At 40.6% G+C, this 18440-nt stretch overlaps 1 protein-coding gene across 2 annotated transcripts in view; it reads left to right on the top strand.

Moving 5' to 3' along the window:
* Positions 1–18440, top strand: part of RELN (reelin) — a 278635-nt gene that overhangs the window by 189400 nt on the left and 70795 nt on the right. For both annotated transcript variants that reach the window (XM_038155700.1, XM_038155699.1), the window contains exons 21-25: positions 3824–4016; positions 6589–6701; positions 13291–13428; positions 14099–14285; positions 17976–18181. In XM_038155700.1, coding sequence (XP_038011628.1) covers positions 3824–4016; positions 6589–6701; positions 13291–13428; positions 14099–14285; positions 17976–18181 — 837 coding nt within the window. The remainder of the gene's footprint in view (positions 1–3823; positions 4017–6588; positions 6702–13290; positions 13429–14098; positions 14286–17975; positions 18182–18440) is intronic.

The raw sequence follows: 18440 nt of genomic DNA, 5'->3' as shown, positions 1-18440 counted from the left end.
AACACCTGAAAATGAAGTGTTTGATGATGTACATTAATTCATCACTTCTCCAAAATGCTCCAAAATCCATATTCAGGCACAATTTTGAACCAAATGTCTCTGGAGTATTATAGGGTATATAGAGCTACTTGCTGAAATTCATTTAAATATTGATAAGGATGCTAACTCTTTAGATATATATATATATATATATATATATATATATATATATATATCAATAGATAGATAGATATAAATATATATAATATATATATGTGTATGTATGTATACATATATATATGTATTCATCTGGACACAAATAAAATAGCTTTATTTATATATATATATATATATGTATTCATCTGGACACAAATAAAATAGCTTTATATAAATAAACTGCCTTCAGTCAGAGAACAGCATTATGATTTAACTCAGTGTAGCAAACAATAGAGTGTCCCACTGCCCCTGGAGAGGCCTAGAAGAAGACTGTAAACCTGTCTTGTCACGGGCTATCTTTATGGAGCAATGTCACACAGTGGTCCCACAGCAGCTTGGTAGTTTACCAGTGTCTTAAATGTTCTGTTGTTCAGAGTAATTGTCACTCTGTAACATGCAGAAAGTTTCTTTTGGGTAATTGACTTAATTATATTAATGATGTTAATACATGTAGGAATTATTTAGCAAAGTAGGTATGATGTGATGCAAAAAGGCCAAACATGCCTGCTTTTGATGGGAGCAAAGCTGTGTCTGGTGCAAGCGTTGGGCCATCACGTCAATATTTTCAATCAACAGAGCTTTACAAAACAAGCTGCATCCAAGTGGCTTTTCAGTATTCCTAAAAGTACCAGCCTTGAAAATATGGTAACTCTGGGATCTCAGAGCAGTTTGGAGCAATGCAGGTTGGCTGACATTGACTGTGATACCATTCCCAGAAGTACCAATTAGCTGGCAGTGCTTGGAGGGAGAGTGATTGTTCTGAGGGCACCTATGGGTATTGTGTTCCTGTGCCTCTGCAGGTCTAATTACACACGTGCCAGAAACCCACTCACAGCAACAAATTTATACAAAAATGAGGCCTCTGCATTCTCATTTCTGAAGATTTTTTAGTTAATTATTGTGTCGCCAGGGACATTACTTCATCTTTAACAGATTCTGGAAAGGTATTCCAGCTGTGTGGCTCCCAGAACAAAGAAAACATTTGGTATTCCAGCAAAAGAGCATGCCCCTAACCACAACATGAGAGACCTGGAGAGCAGAGAAGGGACAAGGTGGAGCCCACAACTTTAGTGCTACTTGTGTGCAGCTGGAGGCAAAATGTGGATGATAAAGGACTTTGTGTACATGTAATGTGATTTCCTTCTCTCAAAAGAGATTCTTATAGAGCACCACATATTGTCTGCATCTCAACACTATCTTCCTTTCCCACATTTCTTTAATATGCATTTTAAAGAGCTGGTTTGACTTTTTAACTTACTTAATACACTTACTTAATATACTGTGTACAATATCCAGTGGCTAAGCTACTAAACTAAAATGAATACTGAATTTAAAATATTTTAATCATGACCTGAATGCCACCAGAAAGAAAATATTAGAGTTTAAGCCTTTTTTTCCCATCAATTTATTTAGTAGCATAGAATAAAGGGAATTTTTGTGAAGACAAGAGCAAAATCTTACATTTAATCCTTTTCCCCTTTTTTCACTGGAAGTCCTTTACTTGTCTTCCATTACTTTGGGAAGACAACTTCTGGGGAGATGTTTCATCAAATTGTTGCGTTTCAACTCCTTTATTCTGTTCAGACAAGCTTTAGGTAACTGCCATGTGCTGCCATGCCCAGGTTTTTGTGTGCAGTGCCAAATCCTCTTCCAAAGCAGTGCTACACATAACTGTCAGCTGATTTCACTGCACGTGTTTGACTGATACCTGAAGAGCCTGGTTGTATTGGCACAGATTTCTCAACAGGGCTTCAGCCTGGGTCAGATCAAATCAGCTTTAGCTTTTAAATTTGAGGACTTTTGTCATTTTATAAAATGCAAGATAAAGTTTAGAAGAAAAATAAATTCAGGCATTATCCAGAAAAGTTCTTCTGAGGTGCATTCAGATCTAACTGTGAGGCCACAAACCATAGGTTGCCAGCTGCACTGCTGATGAGTGCACATTATATCCTCTTTGTAACTTAAAATTATCCTTCCTATTGAGGAGAAAATCACTGACAACACCAACTAAAAGGGCAAACAGTCCAGATTCAAAGGGTAAACAGTTCAGTTTTCCAAGATAACTTACTGCCTTCCAGTCCAGTTGTCCTGACAGTGCCCTTGTGCCCTGGCAGTGAAGGGAATGTCCACCCACAGTCACTTTGGGCTGCTGAGCAACATGACAAAGTGAAAAATTTCATCTAATATCATGAGCTGGATCATCTTTAGGAAATCAAGTCACAAAAGTAAGGCCAGAGAGTAGAAAGCAGACAGGATCTTAACTTATGCCAAGTAACAGAAATTTAATAATGACAAAACTAATGTCAGCTTTCAGTAATTTCTTCTAAAGCTTTAAGGTAGGATGCTGACATTTATGGCATAAGTGCTCTCCCTGGAAAGGACTCTGTAGAAAACAATGTAGGTCAGTGAATTAATTTAAAAGAGACCTAAGTGACACTGACTTGTATTCCTTGTCCTCACACTCACTTTGTCATGACCTCGAATTTTACAGGAGTAGAAGCTAATATGTTCTTCTGTATTGTATTTAAAGATTATAACTTCTTATTTAAGATAATAAACTGTAGCTTACTCAATCATAAGAGCAACCTTGAACTGGAATATTCTCTTCATCACCACTGTACTGAATGTAGCTTTTTCTTTTCCATGATAATTTGCAGTGATTTTCTTTTAAAAAGAGCCAATCCCTTTTCTAAATTGTTCACATTTAAGAATAGTCTTAGAAAATATTGAAGCTGAAAGGACTACAATATTTCTGAAGACACCAAGTAAACATCTCAAACTAAGGAGAGGGAAGCAATTTTCATTCTACATGAACTTTCATTAAATACTCTGTTTTGATGGCTAGTGAGAAAGATTCAATGTTTAAGTTGTTATTACTTCCTTCTTATGCTTCTATTGTACTTGAGGTTTTGAATTTGGTTGTTTTGTTTTTCTTTTGAATAGTGCATAGAAGGAAAACCTGCATTTGAAGTGAAATATCTTGGAATTTCAGACTATAGATTGTAATACTATATATATGATAACTGGATGCCTTGCAAAATATATGTGTACATGTGTGTTCCAAACATTACTATTGCTCTCCAATCCACTGGAAAATATAACTCTTGTATCAGTACATCCTACAGAAAAGAAACCAAAAAATAGAAGATTAATTCTGAAACACAGTCAAGTGAATGAATTGCATATAGGTACACTTGAAAATCAATGAAGTTAACAGTGTATATAATAAGAGTATTTTAAACTAGATTCAGATATCTTAACTGTCCAATATTAGAATGAAATTACAGCTCTGACTGTGGCATGACCTTAGGCAATGGACACCCAGGGGAAGGAACTTTCTTTATTTTGTTTTTTCCTTATGTTGCCCTTTGCTAAGTCCTAACTTGATCCTTAACACAAAAAGCATATAATAACTAACAGAATAATTCAGTGTTTCACATTCTGGGATATATCAAGACCTTCCTGGCAATTTGCAGAAGTACCAGCAGAAAGATTCTTCTGTGTGCAGTCTCATCCCACAAGCCAATCTACAGAATAAAGAAGCACAACTGTATTTAACCCAGAGCCATAATGTTCTTTTTTGAATTATTTTAGGGATCCATCCTGATTCTTTCCTTCCATCTCTCAGTTTTACAGGAGATTCAAAGCTAGCCTCTAGCATGCGCTACGTGGAGACCCAGTCCATGCAGATTGGAGCTTCCTATATGATACAGTTCAACTTGGTGATGGGCTGTGGTCAGGCCTTTACTCCTCATATGGACAACCAGGTGAAACTGGAGTACTCCACCAACCACGGCCTCACGTGGCATCTTGTTCAGGAGGTGAGGCTGGCAGCGAGGACGTTTGTCTTCCATAAACTTTGCTTTATACAAAGATAGTCTGAAATACACTTTTGGCATTGAACAAAGAAAGGTGTTTTACTTTTCCACCTTTCAATAAAGAAATTCTCTGTTGTAATCAGTCAAAATTATTAATAGAGGTATTTAGACTGTTCCTTGTAATATTTGGAAGAAAGGTACCTGAAAGCGTGAAACACAAAACAGAGACAGGAGTGGACAAAGGCTGAGAAAAAAATTTGGCCACAGTTGGAGCTACAGGGTAATGGCTGAGATCTTTCCTGTGCTATTGCTTTGTTTTTCTAAGCAAAATGCATCTACTGTTTCCTGGAATTTAAATGGATAGAAATTCTTTCTGCCCTTGTGCACAGCCATTTGGTAAATGGAAAGCACATTCCTTCAGGGGATTGTAATGCAGAGCCTTTCATCTCCCAGCCCCGGTTCAAGCTCAGTCCAGGCTGCAATGACCGCTGTTTCCCCCACTCTGCTGCAAGTGCAAACAGCAGCCCTGGCTGCTCTTCCCCCGGGTGGCTCGGTGCTGTCTCAGCACAAATGTGAGCAGCACATTTGGCCATAGTTCATGCTCTTGTTTTCCCTCTCAGATGAAAAGCTGGACTTTCCCTGGACTCGGGGTGAACTAACCAAGGTCCTTTGGCTGCCTCTGAGCAGGTTCAGAGGGTGTCAGGGAACTTGTCCCACTGCCTTTTCACTGCCTGCTCTGCAGGCTCACCAAAGGATTTCTATGTCAAGTTCCACTCCTTCTATGAGTAATTAAAGCTTTGCCTGATTACCCTTGCCATGTTGTGTTTTGCCACATTTACTTTGGTGGACATAATAAAGAAATGGCAATAAATGAATTTTTAAACTTTGGAAATCCAAATAATGATTTCTTATCTTAAACAGAATCCAGACAAAAGCTGTATATCATATATTTCAAACCCTGTTCATGTCTTTTATACCTAGCAGGCATCATCATCTTGGTGTCCAAGAATGTTCCTAGCAGTGGGTGTTTGGGGTTTGTGCTTGGCATCCATGGAAGATAAGTTAGCTTCAGATCTTAGTGCTCCTTTCCTTGCTCAGTAGAGCTGAGTTCAGAGAGAACATGCAGCCAAATAATTTTTCTCACACCACCCATGTTGCTGTGATAAAAGAGTATTTGTAGTATATTTCAAGGACGCAACCTGGCAAATAAACAAAACACTAATTAATTAAAATGTTTGAAAACTTTGTTTGCTTTGCGATCACTGATCTTTATTAGATCCAGTTTTCTATAATCTTTTAGGGGAGATAAATAAAGAAAAATGTTTGAAAATTGCTGGAAACATCTACTAAAAAAATAAGGTCTCAGATCTTCATTTAATACTCTAGGATATTTGAGCAATAAATTTATCTGTAAAATAATATATTCTTCCCTTCTTCATATTTAATACATAACTATTACTGTATAATTTAACTATATAAATGTTCTTAATTGCCATAACTTCTGTAGAGAGTCACTGCTTTATCATTAGTTTCAGAACAGTCAAAGTAGGCTACTTGCATGAGCAGGTGTCTGTTCTCTTGCCTGATACCCTTCATGGGGGTGAGCACAGCAGTGACCAGTGAAATACTCTTGGGCACGTGGGGATGGTCAGGAGGTGCTGTGCTGTGGCAGGAAGGGGCAGAAGGGACTCTGAATTGGTAGCTGGAAGGGGATCATGTAGGTTGGTAGTAACTTCCAAGCACTTTATTAATACCTCATAGGCCAATTTTTTGGGTGCTGTTCTGGCAAAAAAGGAAATAAATTAATGGAATATTGCAAAAGAATGAGATAAAATTGGAAGGGCAGTGCTAGAAAACAGTAAGAAGCTGGGACAATGGACTTCATTTATATTTAATATTAAAAAGATGTGACAATGATCATATTTTCTGAATTTAAAAAAAAAAACATAGAGTTTGGAAAAGAGACCTCAACAGGAATCTGAGTTAAATGCAGAAATAGTCCTTGAAGCAGGAGGGAAGAATTTGCACCACTTGCTGTAGGTGTCAGAGCTAACACAGCTGCAGAGCTTGGGAAGGGCCTAAGGACACAATTTCGGTAGGCTGTGGTTGGACCCTCTGGTGTGGCTCTGTCTGTTCCTGCTGCAGATGGAGGGTGTGGGGCCAGTCAGCATGCCCAGGCAAAGCCTCACCAGTAGGTCTCTAAAATGACCTTTATGATAGTCTGGCGGTCACTTTCATGGACTTCATAGTGATCTTGTATCCTTACTTCATAGTCCATGGTGGATTCTGGGGTGAAGATAGTAAAAAACAGAGAGACATTTCTCATGGAGGAAAGCAAAACATTGCCTATCACAAATGCTAAACTCTTTAAATAGATTCATATGGCTTTCTTCCATCCTCAATTGTACTACTGGTTTTCTGAGAAATTTCTCCACATCATGCCAGTATTCTTCTCTTCTGGGTCTTTCACTCCAAAATCTGGACCCAGACAAGCTCCTGGTTCTGTGACTGTTTCTGTTTCTGTTCCCAACTATTCCCCAACATTACATCTGGTTTTGAAATGTTTTGTTTTAAGGAATGCCTTCCCAGTATGCCAAGCTGTCAGGAGTTTACATCAGCAAGTATTTACCACTCCAGTGAATTTACTCAGTGGAGGAGAATCACTGTTCTTTTACCACAGAAGACTTGGTAAGCATTCATTTCCTATCTTTAAACTTTTTTTTTTTTTTGTGGGAGGAAGGGCAAGGGGGGTGTTGTGCAGACAATTTGTCACATCAATTGCTGTGACGAATCTCAAGTCCTCTGCAGGTCATACTCAAGCCAAAGGTAGGGTGCCAGGGCTGAGCCAGGCATTTCCCATAAAATGCATTCTTTACATAATTAGAGAATCAAAGTTGGTGAAGTCAACAGAAACTATTGTTTAGGATTGTTCTAAATACATACTCTGACTCTCCCAATAACTTTCAGACTTTTCAAAAATAGTGGCACTTGTCTATAAATGCCCTATTGGAGGAAGGCTTTATTTGGATTGTTAATTTTTATTTTGCACATTCCTTATTGTTTACATCTTCAGACCAAAGCCCTGTATAAACAATAACTAATGATTCATTTCTGGGAATTTTTTAACTCTTGTTTCTTTTTATAGCATGTCTTAAAAAATAACATTCTCTCATGCAAAAAAAAATTTTAAAAAGGAGAAACAAAAATTATCAGAAAGCCTATTCATCTTGTTGTAATCAAACTTGATTTGCCTCCCCTAATTTTTTTAATAACTAAATTGTTTCTTTCATTGCTTATTTTTAAATCTTTATTATACCACACAAATAAAAAAATTGTCATAAATCCCAATAATCTTCAGGGCATCCCTCATTTGAGAATTTAATTATTGCAATTAGAGTTACATTTTGATTATGTTTGACCTGAATCCATCATAGCAATTGCAATGAGAGCTTGCTCAGATTAAGTCATCATTGTATTTCCCCATGCTTCATCATTATTTTTTTTTTGCACTCTGCATGGCCTCAGCACAGCCTGTTTCCATCAATCACACCACAATGATACCTTCTTTCAACACTCTGGCCCTTTTTGCTGTACGGCCAATAGTCAGAATTTCCTATTTCTAGGCAAAACATCAAAGGCAAATATTGAATCCTTAGAACATATCATATCAGATAATACCAAATGGTGCAAGCAAGTCTACAAATAACTGCTTTGTAGTTAGATTATGATGTACTAAATCTTACATGTCATTTTGTGCCACCGTACACAAAATCTGTGGCTCACATAGGCACTTAGGAGTTTAAAAAGCATCTACAATTTTTTGGGTTATGCTCCAAAGTAGGCTGTTATTCCTAATTTATAACATATATAATGTGCTCAGAGTTATTATACACTGTGTATTTGATGATGATACCAATGTTGTGGCCCTCTTTTTCTTTAGGATCTACTAATTTTTCTCAGCATATGAGGTGACAGAAGCATAGAACTCCATTTTAATTTAGGAGACTGTGTGGAGAAATTATGATGAAGTAATAGCCGGGTTCCTGTTCTATGCTGTGCACAAATCATAAATATTTCACACTCTGTCTCTGTCACTCAGATACTCTTGTATCTGAAGGGATTCCCTTCTGTTAGCAGAGTTTTGTTTGTAATTAAGGTACAAATTACCACTGAAAATTTCTTTGCTCTTCATAGAAGCCGTTTTCCGAGTTGTGTTGTGCCGTGGTGTTATCAGGGTGAAGAGGAAGGGTGGCTGCCTGGTCCCCATCAAATGCAATCCAGCACAGCACACTCATCTCTCTCACCACCTTCCCCTCTTTCTAACATTTCTTTCCAGTAGCAAAGAGCAGGTTAAGGGCTCAACAGTTCCTTTGGGTTGAGATTGGGAGGTTTTTTACAGGTTTTTAGAGCAGGCTTGTGAGCAGAGAGTAAGTTTCTGCCTTTCCAAAACCTGTGCATTACTGGTGACAATTTGATGTGCAGCTCTCCACTGCCAGCCCAGGCACTCAGAGAGCCTTGTTCCAGGTGGCCGGCAGGGAATATGCTCTGTAGGGCTCCTCTTTGAGCCTCCTCCTCCTCCTCCTATCCCTTCCCCACCTGCACCCACTGCACCCACCACACAGAGGCAGAACCTTAGTGATGGCCAGGCAGAGCAGTGCAGAGGCAGAACAGCTGGCTCTGCCTTCCCAAAGCCGGGGGAAGGGGGAGAGATCTCTGCACCTTCCTTCTGTTCCAGCTGCACAAGGCAAAGGCTGCCACACAGCCAGCCTGCCCTGTGCCTGCTGCACAGGGAAACCAAGCACCTAAGAGAGGTCTCAGGAGTGTCACATTAGCCTTGTTCTGGCCCTTGCTGGCCTCAGCATGCCCTCACACTCCTGCACAGCCCTGCTGTGATTGCTGGAGCTTTTATCCCTGGATGCACAGCTCCCAGCTGAGGGTTTGCACCGTGGGCGTGTGGGAAGTGTCAGGCTCTGGCACTGTGCTCATGCAGCTGGAAAATTGTTCCTAACAGCACCTATTTCTCTTGTAAAACTTTCTGGGTGTGCTGGTATTTCTGCAGATCTGTAGATGTTCTGCATCTAGCAAGCATGAGTTTACAAGGTCCCCATGTCATGTGAGATTTGGGATGGTAGGAAACCTGCTGCAAGAATGAGACTTGTATTGAAGAAATGAAATGTAAGCACCTGCTCGCTGAAATTGTATTGTACTTGAACTGAACATTTCTAACACTGATGAAAATTAATTTCAGTTTTATGCAAGGCATTTACATATGAACAGGCTTTAATGAGATACAAGCAGCTGTCAGTTGCTGACTTCATAAACAAATCAACACCTAATGACTGAATGAGACCTTCAGGATAATTGGGTAAATGTAATTATGGTAACTCAGAAGGTAGCAAATATAATTTTACCAGCCACAAATTTGCATTAAATCATTAAAGCTTTTAATATCAGGAGGGAAGGCAATGATTTTATTTTAACTCACATATCAGAAAAATTTTATAACAGAACATCATTTCACTCGCAATACCTCTGGGATATGATTTCCTTGTGCTTATGTAAAATGTCACACAACAAAAATGACTTTTATTTGACATCAGCCTGAGTTGGATATAATGTCATTAGAGAGCCAGATTGCTTTCCAGTAGCATTAAAAAGATGGAGAAACTATGAGGAGCTAGGGAAGTTTATTTTGCTTGTAAGAAATGCTTTCATAGCTCCTCAGTGCTGCACTTCCCATTTCAATAGATGTCCAAATGGTGACTGTCCAGAAAACCAGTGTTTTATCACTGAGAATGCAGCTGACACTCATCTCCTTATTCTCTTTTCTTAATTAACATGGCTTTTTAAAATGGTTGATTACCATTTTTAACAGCACAATCCTCTTAAGCTGTTGTTACCTTGAGATGCAGAGCAGCCTTGGAAAGCTTTCAAAAGCAGCGAGCAGGACTGGTTTTTCAGCAGCATTGCTTTTGCAGTTGTCACTTCAGCCTAACATGCATTATCCCTCACCCAGGGAGGAATCTGAATCCACAGAGTTTTCCCTGCCCACAGCCCTGTGACAGTGGCATTGCTGCCACGGGACCCCTGGCAGCAGGCTGGGTGGGAAGGTGAGGGCAGCCCCTTGTCCCTTGCAGCTTGGGGCAATGGGATTCCCATGGTGGCAAAGCTGTCCCCAGGGGAAAGCTGTCTGTCTGCAGATAAAAATAACTCCTCCCTGCCGGCAAGTGGCTCCCTGGGGACTGTCCCCAGCCTCCAGCTGCTACACATGCCTCCATTTGGTCAACATGTTCATCTCCAGGTGGTAATGAGCCTCCTCGCTTCTTCCCCTCCCTTCAAATGAGAGAAACAATCACTTCATTTGTCTGGGGAAACTTCTAAGTAACGAGTGGAGCTCAGTGCACCCTCAGCTTGATGTGCAGCCAACATCTGGAACCCAAGGAGGCAGATGGAGCTCTGCACCTGGCAGGATGGCAGCAGGAATGGGACAGTGAGACTCTCCAGGGAACCATTTTGGTCAGGTGAAGCCAACATGATCCCCAGCAAAGGGCTGTCAGCTCTGGTGCAGCTCTGTGCACACCCGGCCCTGGGAACAGCCCCAAGGCAGAGCTGCACAGGGATCTTCTCAGTTGGGTTCCAGGTGCTGTGCTCCCCTGGGCACACAGGTGTCCTCTGCCACTGCACACTCCCCACTGTTTGTGCAGGTCAGGAGTGAGCCTTGTGCCCAGAACCAGCCCTGATGCACCTGCACAGTCACCCTTCAGAGCCATGTGCACCTGGCAGCAGCCAGTGAGCAGCCAAGGCAATGCCATCAATGCCACATCAATCTCTTTTTAGGGGGCACCACCACTTGTTGGGCACCACGAGACTTCCATGGCATGGTGAAATTGCCTCTGCATCACTGTCAATCTCCCCTGGTTTGGTGTAAATACCCTGGGGCTGCAGAGTCTCACGCCCCAACTCCACCCATACACCATCCCTGATGAAAAACAGGGATGCCCAAACACAGTCCTCTCCCTCCTGCTACCTGGGAAAATAACATGACACAATTTTACTGTGCTGGGAGTTCACAGGGGATGTGTTTGCCTGCTCTAACACCATTCTTTGGTTTCAGTATTGTCATTTTTCTCAGCACACATTAGAGTTAACACCAGTCATTACAGCTCTTTGCAGAGCCTGCAGCCTCAGTCAGGGCTCTCTGTGGTGCCATTGATGCGAACATGAACCTCAGCACCAAAGTGATGTGCCGACTTCAGAGGGCTCCAAAAATAAACAGTAAATAATTGCAGTCAATATTGACTGCCCATTGTGCCTTCACAAGCTTAGGAAGTCCTTTGTGTGCTGATTACTGGGATTGCACACTTTTAATGGATAATTCATAGCTCTTGTAATGTAACCCATCAATACATTATATCCTGAGGGAGTATTTAATCAGCAGATTTGCCCCTGCAGATTAACTCTGAGTGCTGTAAAAATGCTTACAGTATTTGCAATATCAAACAGACACTTAAAACAGGCAACAAGGGTCATTTCAATTAAAAATCAAGCCCTTGGGCAGCTTCACTTGATTTTTAAAGAAAATCATGACTGGTATTTCAAAAATTTATCCACGCACGTATCAAACTTCTCATATGTGCCAGAGTGGCTAATTGCTCTGCCCCTCTGTCCTCTTCAGCTGCACAGGCCTGCTCTGTTCATTTCTTCACTTCCATACGTGTGAGCAGGTGGCTCAGCCACCTTTACAATATTCATTTTAATAAGTCTTATTCTACATAAATTATTGGGGGTGGGGAAAGGGCTTTGTATCTCCAAGCAGAGTAGCAGCATTATATCCTGTGCCATCATAAAGTAGCCATATGGCTCAGAAACAAGCTAGAGAAGAAGCTTCTAACAGGAGCTGCCTGCTTCTCATCCTCAGCACCCCCAGCCAGCCCTTGGCCAGACACAGGCCTATCCCATTTTAAAATTGGATTTTTAGTTCTTTTCAGTCAGCCTTGTTTTCTCTGTTCTACCCCTCCACAACAATGCAATCCAGCCTCAGTGCCCACATTGCCACCACCACCCCTTTTTATCCAGACCTGTTATGCAGCCAGCACAGCCCCTTTTGCTCCATCATGATGAACAATTCCCCATCTTTGTTTCACTTCACATGCAAGGTATTTTTCTTAATCTCATTCTGACACAAGCATGGAATGGAGAGTCTCTGTATCCCCTACCTGGGAGTGGCCACCAGCCACTGTCTGTGACCTGTTGGATGTGCACAGTTTGGCAGGGCAGCTTGAAAAGGCTTGATGATGACAAAGATTGCTTTTCTCATGATTCACTTTCTTCTCCAGCCTTGGTTTTTGAGCGTGGTGGGTGTCAGGCTGGGTTTGGCTAGCAGGTGTCACTCCCATGGAAAATGTCAACGTTGCATTGGACAATCTCCTAAAGGGCCAACACTGTTTTTTTAATGGATAATATTAGCTGACTTCACTGTTGTAGAGAAAAACAAGATGTTGAAGAGAAAACTATTTAGAAAGGAGAAGGTAAAGCAAGGTTTTGTGCTTGAAGAATATTACAAATATCCAGAGCTTAGTTAGACAAGAAATTTTATTTCATGATTCCTCACCACAAGCCTTGGGTGTTACAGATTTTGGGTTGTTGGCCAAGAGCAAGCTATTTGCTGTGTAGAAAAAAATAGGTGCAATGAAACAGGATCTTTGTCAAAAACTTGTGCTCTCAATGTCACCAGTGATATGTGAACAAAATCTAGTTTAGAACCATCCTGACAAAAAAAAATATATCCAAGAAAAAAAGTCAACTATTGTTGAATGGAAATAGTTGGTATTCACTTACACTCAAGGATTTTAGTAATTGTTTAAATAATAAATATCAGGAGAAACCTCTTTAGATAGTTTATGACCTGTTAACTGTGACCAAAAATATAAAAAACAAAGTCATGCCCTAGATACACCTTTCCAGTTTTGCAACCATAACTTAATAAAAATCCAGTAATATTCATAGCTAGCCTTACCTTAAAATAATTCTCAAAATCCCTGCAACGTGCTCTTCCTCAGAAATGTCATCAGTCACTGGAAAGTTCATTATATGGCTCTGTGCAGTGAGTGGCATCATCTAGAAAGTTAATTTTTAATAATCTGTCTTTGATTGTGCCAGCCTTTGCAGCCTAGGCTATGATTTGGATTCTAATTTTTTTTTTTTTTGGTTACATTTTACCTCTTTTCCTGCCATTCTGTAAAGAATGGAAAATTGATGCATTGTTATTGATTTTAAGGTCCAGTGCCACACGTTTCCGCTGGAGTCAGTGCTACTACACAGCCCAGGATGAGTGGGCCCTGGACAACATCTACATTGGCCAGCAGTGTCCCAACATGTGCAGCGGGCATGGCTGGTGTGACCACGGTATTTGCAGGTATGAAGCATTGTCAGACCCTCTTAACAATGCTCTCCTGGTACTTCAGGCACCATACTATCTTCCATACTTTCCTTTTCTTGGCTGTTGTTCTTATTTTAGTGTTAAAAATTAAAAATCAAAAGCTCCGTGCAGGGCTGACCATTCAAGCAGCATTAGCAGCCAGTCGCTCCACACCAGTCTGTCCAAGAAGCCATACCCTTGGCAGATCCAAGCACTGGAAGAGCTTTCAGTGGCACAGGGCTGCCCTGCTGCAGGTGTCCTGGTGGCCACTCCAGCCCTTTGCACAAGAGCCCTGGCTCAGGGCTCAGCTGCTTTGCTGAGTCAGAAGGATGCCAGGGACCAGCTCAGCTCTGCTTGGCAGCCACTGTCAGAAGGGGGGCTACACCAAGGACACAGACTGCTACTCCCTGCCAGCTTCAAACTTTCTGGAGACCACAGGGTGTGGGGGTTTTTTTTGGTTTTGTTTTTTTTTTTTGAAAAAAGATACAGGGTTTTCCCATGTTCCAGTTATTCTGGTTTGTTTCCACAATACAAAACCACAATTCCAGATTTTTTTTTTCAATTATGGTTGTCCACATCAAATTTTATAAGGTCAGTGCACTACCTGAACTAATTGCCAGTATCAAATAAAGTCCTTAAAACTTGTTTTGTTTACACTTCCATCCAGGTGTGATTCAGGGTTTCGGGGTACTGAATGTCAGCCTGAAAATCCCCTTTCTTCAACCATCATGTCTGATTTTGAGAACCCAGATACCCTGAAGACCGAGTGGCAGGAAATTATTGGGGGAGAGATCGTCAAGCCCGAGGAGGGCTGTGGGGTCATCTCATCTGGCTCCTCGCTCTACTTCAACAAGGTACTACAGAGGGCTGGGACACTGACAAAGGCACATACTGCAGGTTTCCGTGGAGCATAATGTGGCTGTGTGGCACAAAAAAGGGAGATGGCAGAAAGCTGCACGCGATACCAGAAGTGTGTTAAACAGCCCAGCTGTGCTCTGCAGGTAAAGAACAAAGCAATCTAAAGAGATAGGGAAAGACACATGGACTTTGTGTCAAGAAATAGCAGCTGTTATGAAAGGTAGTAAATTGCCAGTGTGCTGGGAAGTCTGTATATTCCCAATGTCTTACTTGTACATTTTCTTTTTTAAGATTCAGTTCGCAGCATCCAGCAGCTCCCATTTGTTTCTTCTGTACTGTCCTGGGTAAGAGAGGGGGAAAGGTTGGCTTTCAGGGGCTCAAGCAGTTTAATTTGAGGTCACAGGAACAAAACTATTGAAAAAAAATAAAATTCAGGCTTTCAGAAAATGGTTAACCTGAAGGAGAATATTCTTTTGTATAACTTGGATACTTTGCAGAAAAAACATAATAGAACAGGAAAGAGATATAGGAAATTCTGCTAATTAGTAGCAATTATAGCTAAAATAAAAAGAGATCTTTATGACCAAATGTAAGATTATGCATTGTAATCACAGATTTATTTTTGTATTGTTACTCCTCAGGTATATTACTAACGTTTGTTTTGCTCTTAATTGAAAGGAAGAGTACAAATGCAGCTATGTGCTTCTCCTTTAAAGGTTTGATCAAACTGCCACTGCTGTCATGAGAGCCAGATTAGTCCCAGAAGAATAACCCAATATGCAACGCTGTGCAATTGTGTGTTGTTTACCTCATTACAAAAATCTAACCCATGAAATAATTTTCAGCACTCCTACATAGTCTCACATCCAGCTCCCCTGGAAATTGAGCTCTGCACTGAAAAATTCGTAATAGACCAATCAGTATAACTAGCTAATTGTGATAATTGGATTTTTATACATAATTGTCTTCCCTGTTAGATGTTTTTCCTTCTGGCTTGGTTCCTTATGCCAAGTTTCTCAAAAGTAGTTTGCTAAATTAGAATTAACCTGCTATGATCTTTCTTCTGATTCCTGCTAAGTAGGAGTGAAAAACTCATTTAGAAATTCTTGGCTTCTTTCTATTGATCTCTAAGGGTTATGTTATCACTCATTTCTTGAGTAGTAGCAGTCTGTGTGCTGTCAACAGAAGGTGGTTTATTTAATTTCTGTTTAGATCTTTCTCAAACTGTCTAGGGGCCATACTGGTAGATCATAAAAAATTATTTTTATAGTTGCCAAACAGTTCTGTATTGTTTTGGGGAGATCATATTCACATTTCTTTTCATTTGCTCAAACAGCCACTTTTTATTCGAATGTCTAATGTTTGCTGCCACAATCAATTACTGCTGCCAGAATTAATGTTGGCTTTGTTCTGACAACCCTCTAGCTTTTGTTTTACAACTCATTTTAATCAGTTGTAGGTGTGTTCACAATTCAGAGCTCTTTCAATCAGCCCCTGCAATTCCCCTGAGGCTTTGTGTCACTCCTGCCCTCTCTCAGTTTACCTGGTTCTGTGATTACCCCTTTGGCAGGCATTCCTGCTGTAGGGTACAGATATGGAAAGCCCACCTGGAACAGTTTTAGGGCCAGAGCTTGGCCCACTGCAGGTCACTATGCTGATTGGTGACCCCAGCCAGCTGGAACACACCAGCCCATGGGACAGCAAGAGTGTTTGCATCCTTATCACCTGTTACTGGCTGCATTTGATGGTGACAGTTTCAAATTCCAGCGTCTCCAATGAAGCTGTGAAAGCAAACTACCCAGAGATTATCAGAGTCACCTTGGCCAGCATTAGCAACGTGGGGCTGCACCCAGAAGCTCAGGGTTGCATCCAAGGCTGAGTTCTTCTCACTCTCATGGCACCATCCAGCCTCAGCTGGGAATAAACAATGAAATAAACCAAAACAAGAACAATTCCAGACTGAATCAGTATGGTTGTATCCTGTATGAGCTTTTTGAGAGTCAAAGGATTCTTCACAGGTTTTGTCATCAGTGGTACGAGCCAACAAAGCTTCAGACCCCCATGAATTCAGCTTCCAGCAGTCAGTCTCACAGCTCAAGGCGCCCTATTTGGTAGGGTCCACAAATGAGCTCAGCACCCAGGCTGTTATACCAGCAAAGAAAAGTTCTGAGAAAGAAAGCAGTAAACATCTATCTCTGCTGGGTTTACCCTCAGCTGTGTAGAATGAAGATAGAGGTGGTGAATGGAACAGGATTTCAATTCATCTGTCACCTTATTAAAAAACACAGATGATATTTTAAATCTCAGCTCCTAAACCTTGTGTCCAGCTAGGTGACGTCACTTTCTCATCTCAAGTTCATTTGGAAATTTGTCATAAGAATCCCAAATGTACAAGTGAGAGAGAAAAACACAAACATTACTTAAAACACAGGTGCCATAACTTAACCTTGGTTTACCTTTTTTTAGCCTTTTTATGCTTGAGATGGACAGAAACACAATTTTTTTAAGGGAATTAAGAAGAGTAGGCAGGATGATAGTCTTGGTCCATTTTGGGGGGTGATGCCAGGTTGCAGCTACTTTAATAAATGCAGAAATGATCCCTGCATCCTCTCTCCAGCTGTACACAAATGGCTTTGCCCTACCTATAAAAGCTGTAGCAGCATGATGCTGTGCTGGGGCAGGGTTGTGCCAGATGCAGGGCATGCAGGTCACCTCTCTGGGGACCCTGCTCTCATCCTGTGTCCTGCCTTGTCATAGGCAGCTTCATATTCCATAGCAGCATCTGGTAGGTTTGGTGATGTGGAAGTCCACAAGTTCATCCTCAAGCCCCAGGGCACAAAGGGAAGAGGGTTATGGGATAATTTCAGTTACAATAAAAGGCACTTAAACCTTAAAGCTTTTTTTTTTTTTATGAACATGCTCTGTCTTCTGAATACACACAGAGTGACCACGTTGACCTCCTAAATTCAAAAGCATACTTGAAAAAGCTGTTCACTCAATTTTACAAGGCTATTTGTTTCTCCCAGCTGTGCTTAGGTAAACTTGAAACTAAATCCACAGGTTTTAGTTGAGATACTCCTGATTTACAACGCTTATTAGGAAAAGAATATAGTTTTGTGTAGGAACAAATCTTATTCAGCTGAAGCATGAAGAGAAAATGCCACTCCCTGGTTCTTGTGCAGGAGATGGACTTTGAGCAAGGTATTATGGGAGCCAATTTCAGATGATTGGGTAACCTTGTACAGTGCAAGATTTGACCAGGGAAATAAGACTAGAGAAATGGCCTTTTTACTGCTCCATGCATTATCAATAAAAAGCTGAATACTTAAAAATTTAGCCTGGGTTGATTTAGGATATCCAGCACCTGCTCTTTGTCCTCTGAAGTCACATGGGACCATGGGGGAATGAGATTAAATTCTTGTGTGAAAATTGTGTTGTGAAGTTTTATTGTGTATTGAAATCAAATAATAAAGTTCTTGTGGGATCAAATCAGGGTGACATAAAGGATGGCCAAGCAGAATAATTGAAAGACAAAAAATAAAAGCCAAGTTGATACAGAAATCAATGTCCTCCATGTTGTGTAATTTTGTGTGTAATATTCATCTGTTATGGACTGTAAATATGCCTGTTCATAGTGAAGGTGCCATAATTAAAATTATTATTGTCCTCTGTTCTTTGTATTGTAGGCTGGAAAGAGACAGTTGGTAAGCTGGGATTTGGACACAACATGGGTGGATTTTGTGCAGTTTTACATCCAGATTGGAGGAGAGACTTCTTCATGCAATAAGCCCGACAGCAGAGAAGAAGGTGTGCTGCTGCAGTACAGCAATAACGGCGGGATCAATTGGCAGCTACTAGCAGAAATGTATTTCTCTGACTTCAGCAAACCCAGGTATAATTTTGATCTAAATTAAGTAATCCACATCTGCATCAGCTTTTAAAAATATATATTTCTCAACTTATGAAAAGATGAATAATAATTCAGATTTATAATGCTTAGAAGTCATCATTATATAGAAACTTTTTCTGACTGGCACAGTAAACTCCTGTCACTGGGAATGAAAAATGTAATGAAAGTAGGCCTTACAATCTTAATTAAAATATAAAATTTCCTATCATCTTCTATGTGAAACATGACTAAAATGCTAATA

This window comes from Motacilla alba, chromosome 1A (assembly GCF_015832195.1).
Source record: "Motacilla alba alba isolate MOTALB_02 chromosome 1A, Motacilla_alba_V1.0_pri, whole genome shotgun sequence".
Classification (NCBI taxonomy): domain Eukaryota; kingdom Metazoa; phylum Chordata; class Aves; order Passeriformes; family Motacillidae; genus Motacilla; species Motacilla alba.
This window is presented reverse-complemented; position numbering and strand designations above follow the sequence as displayed.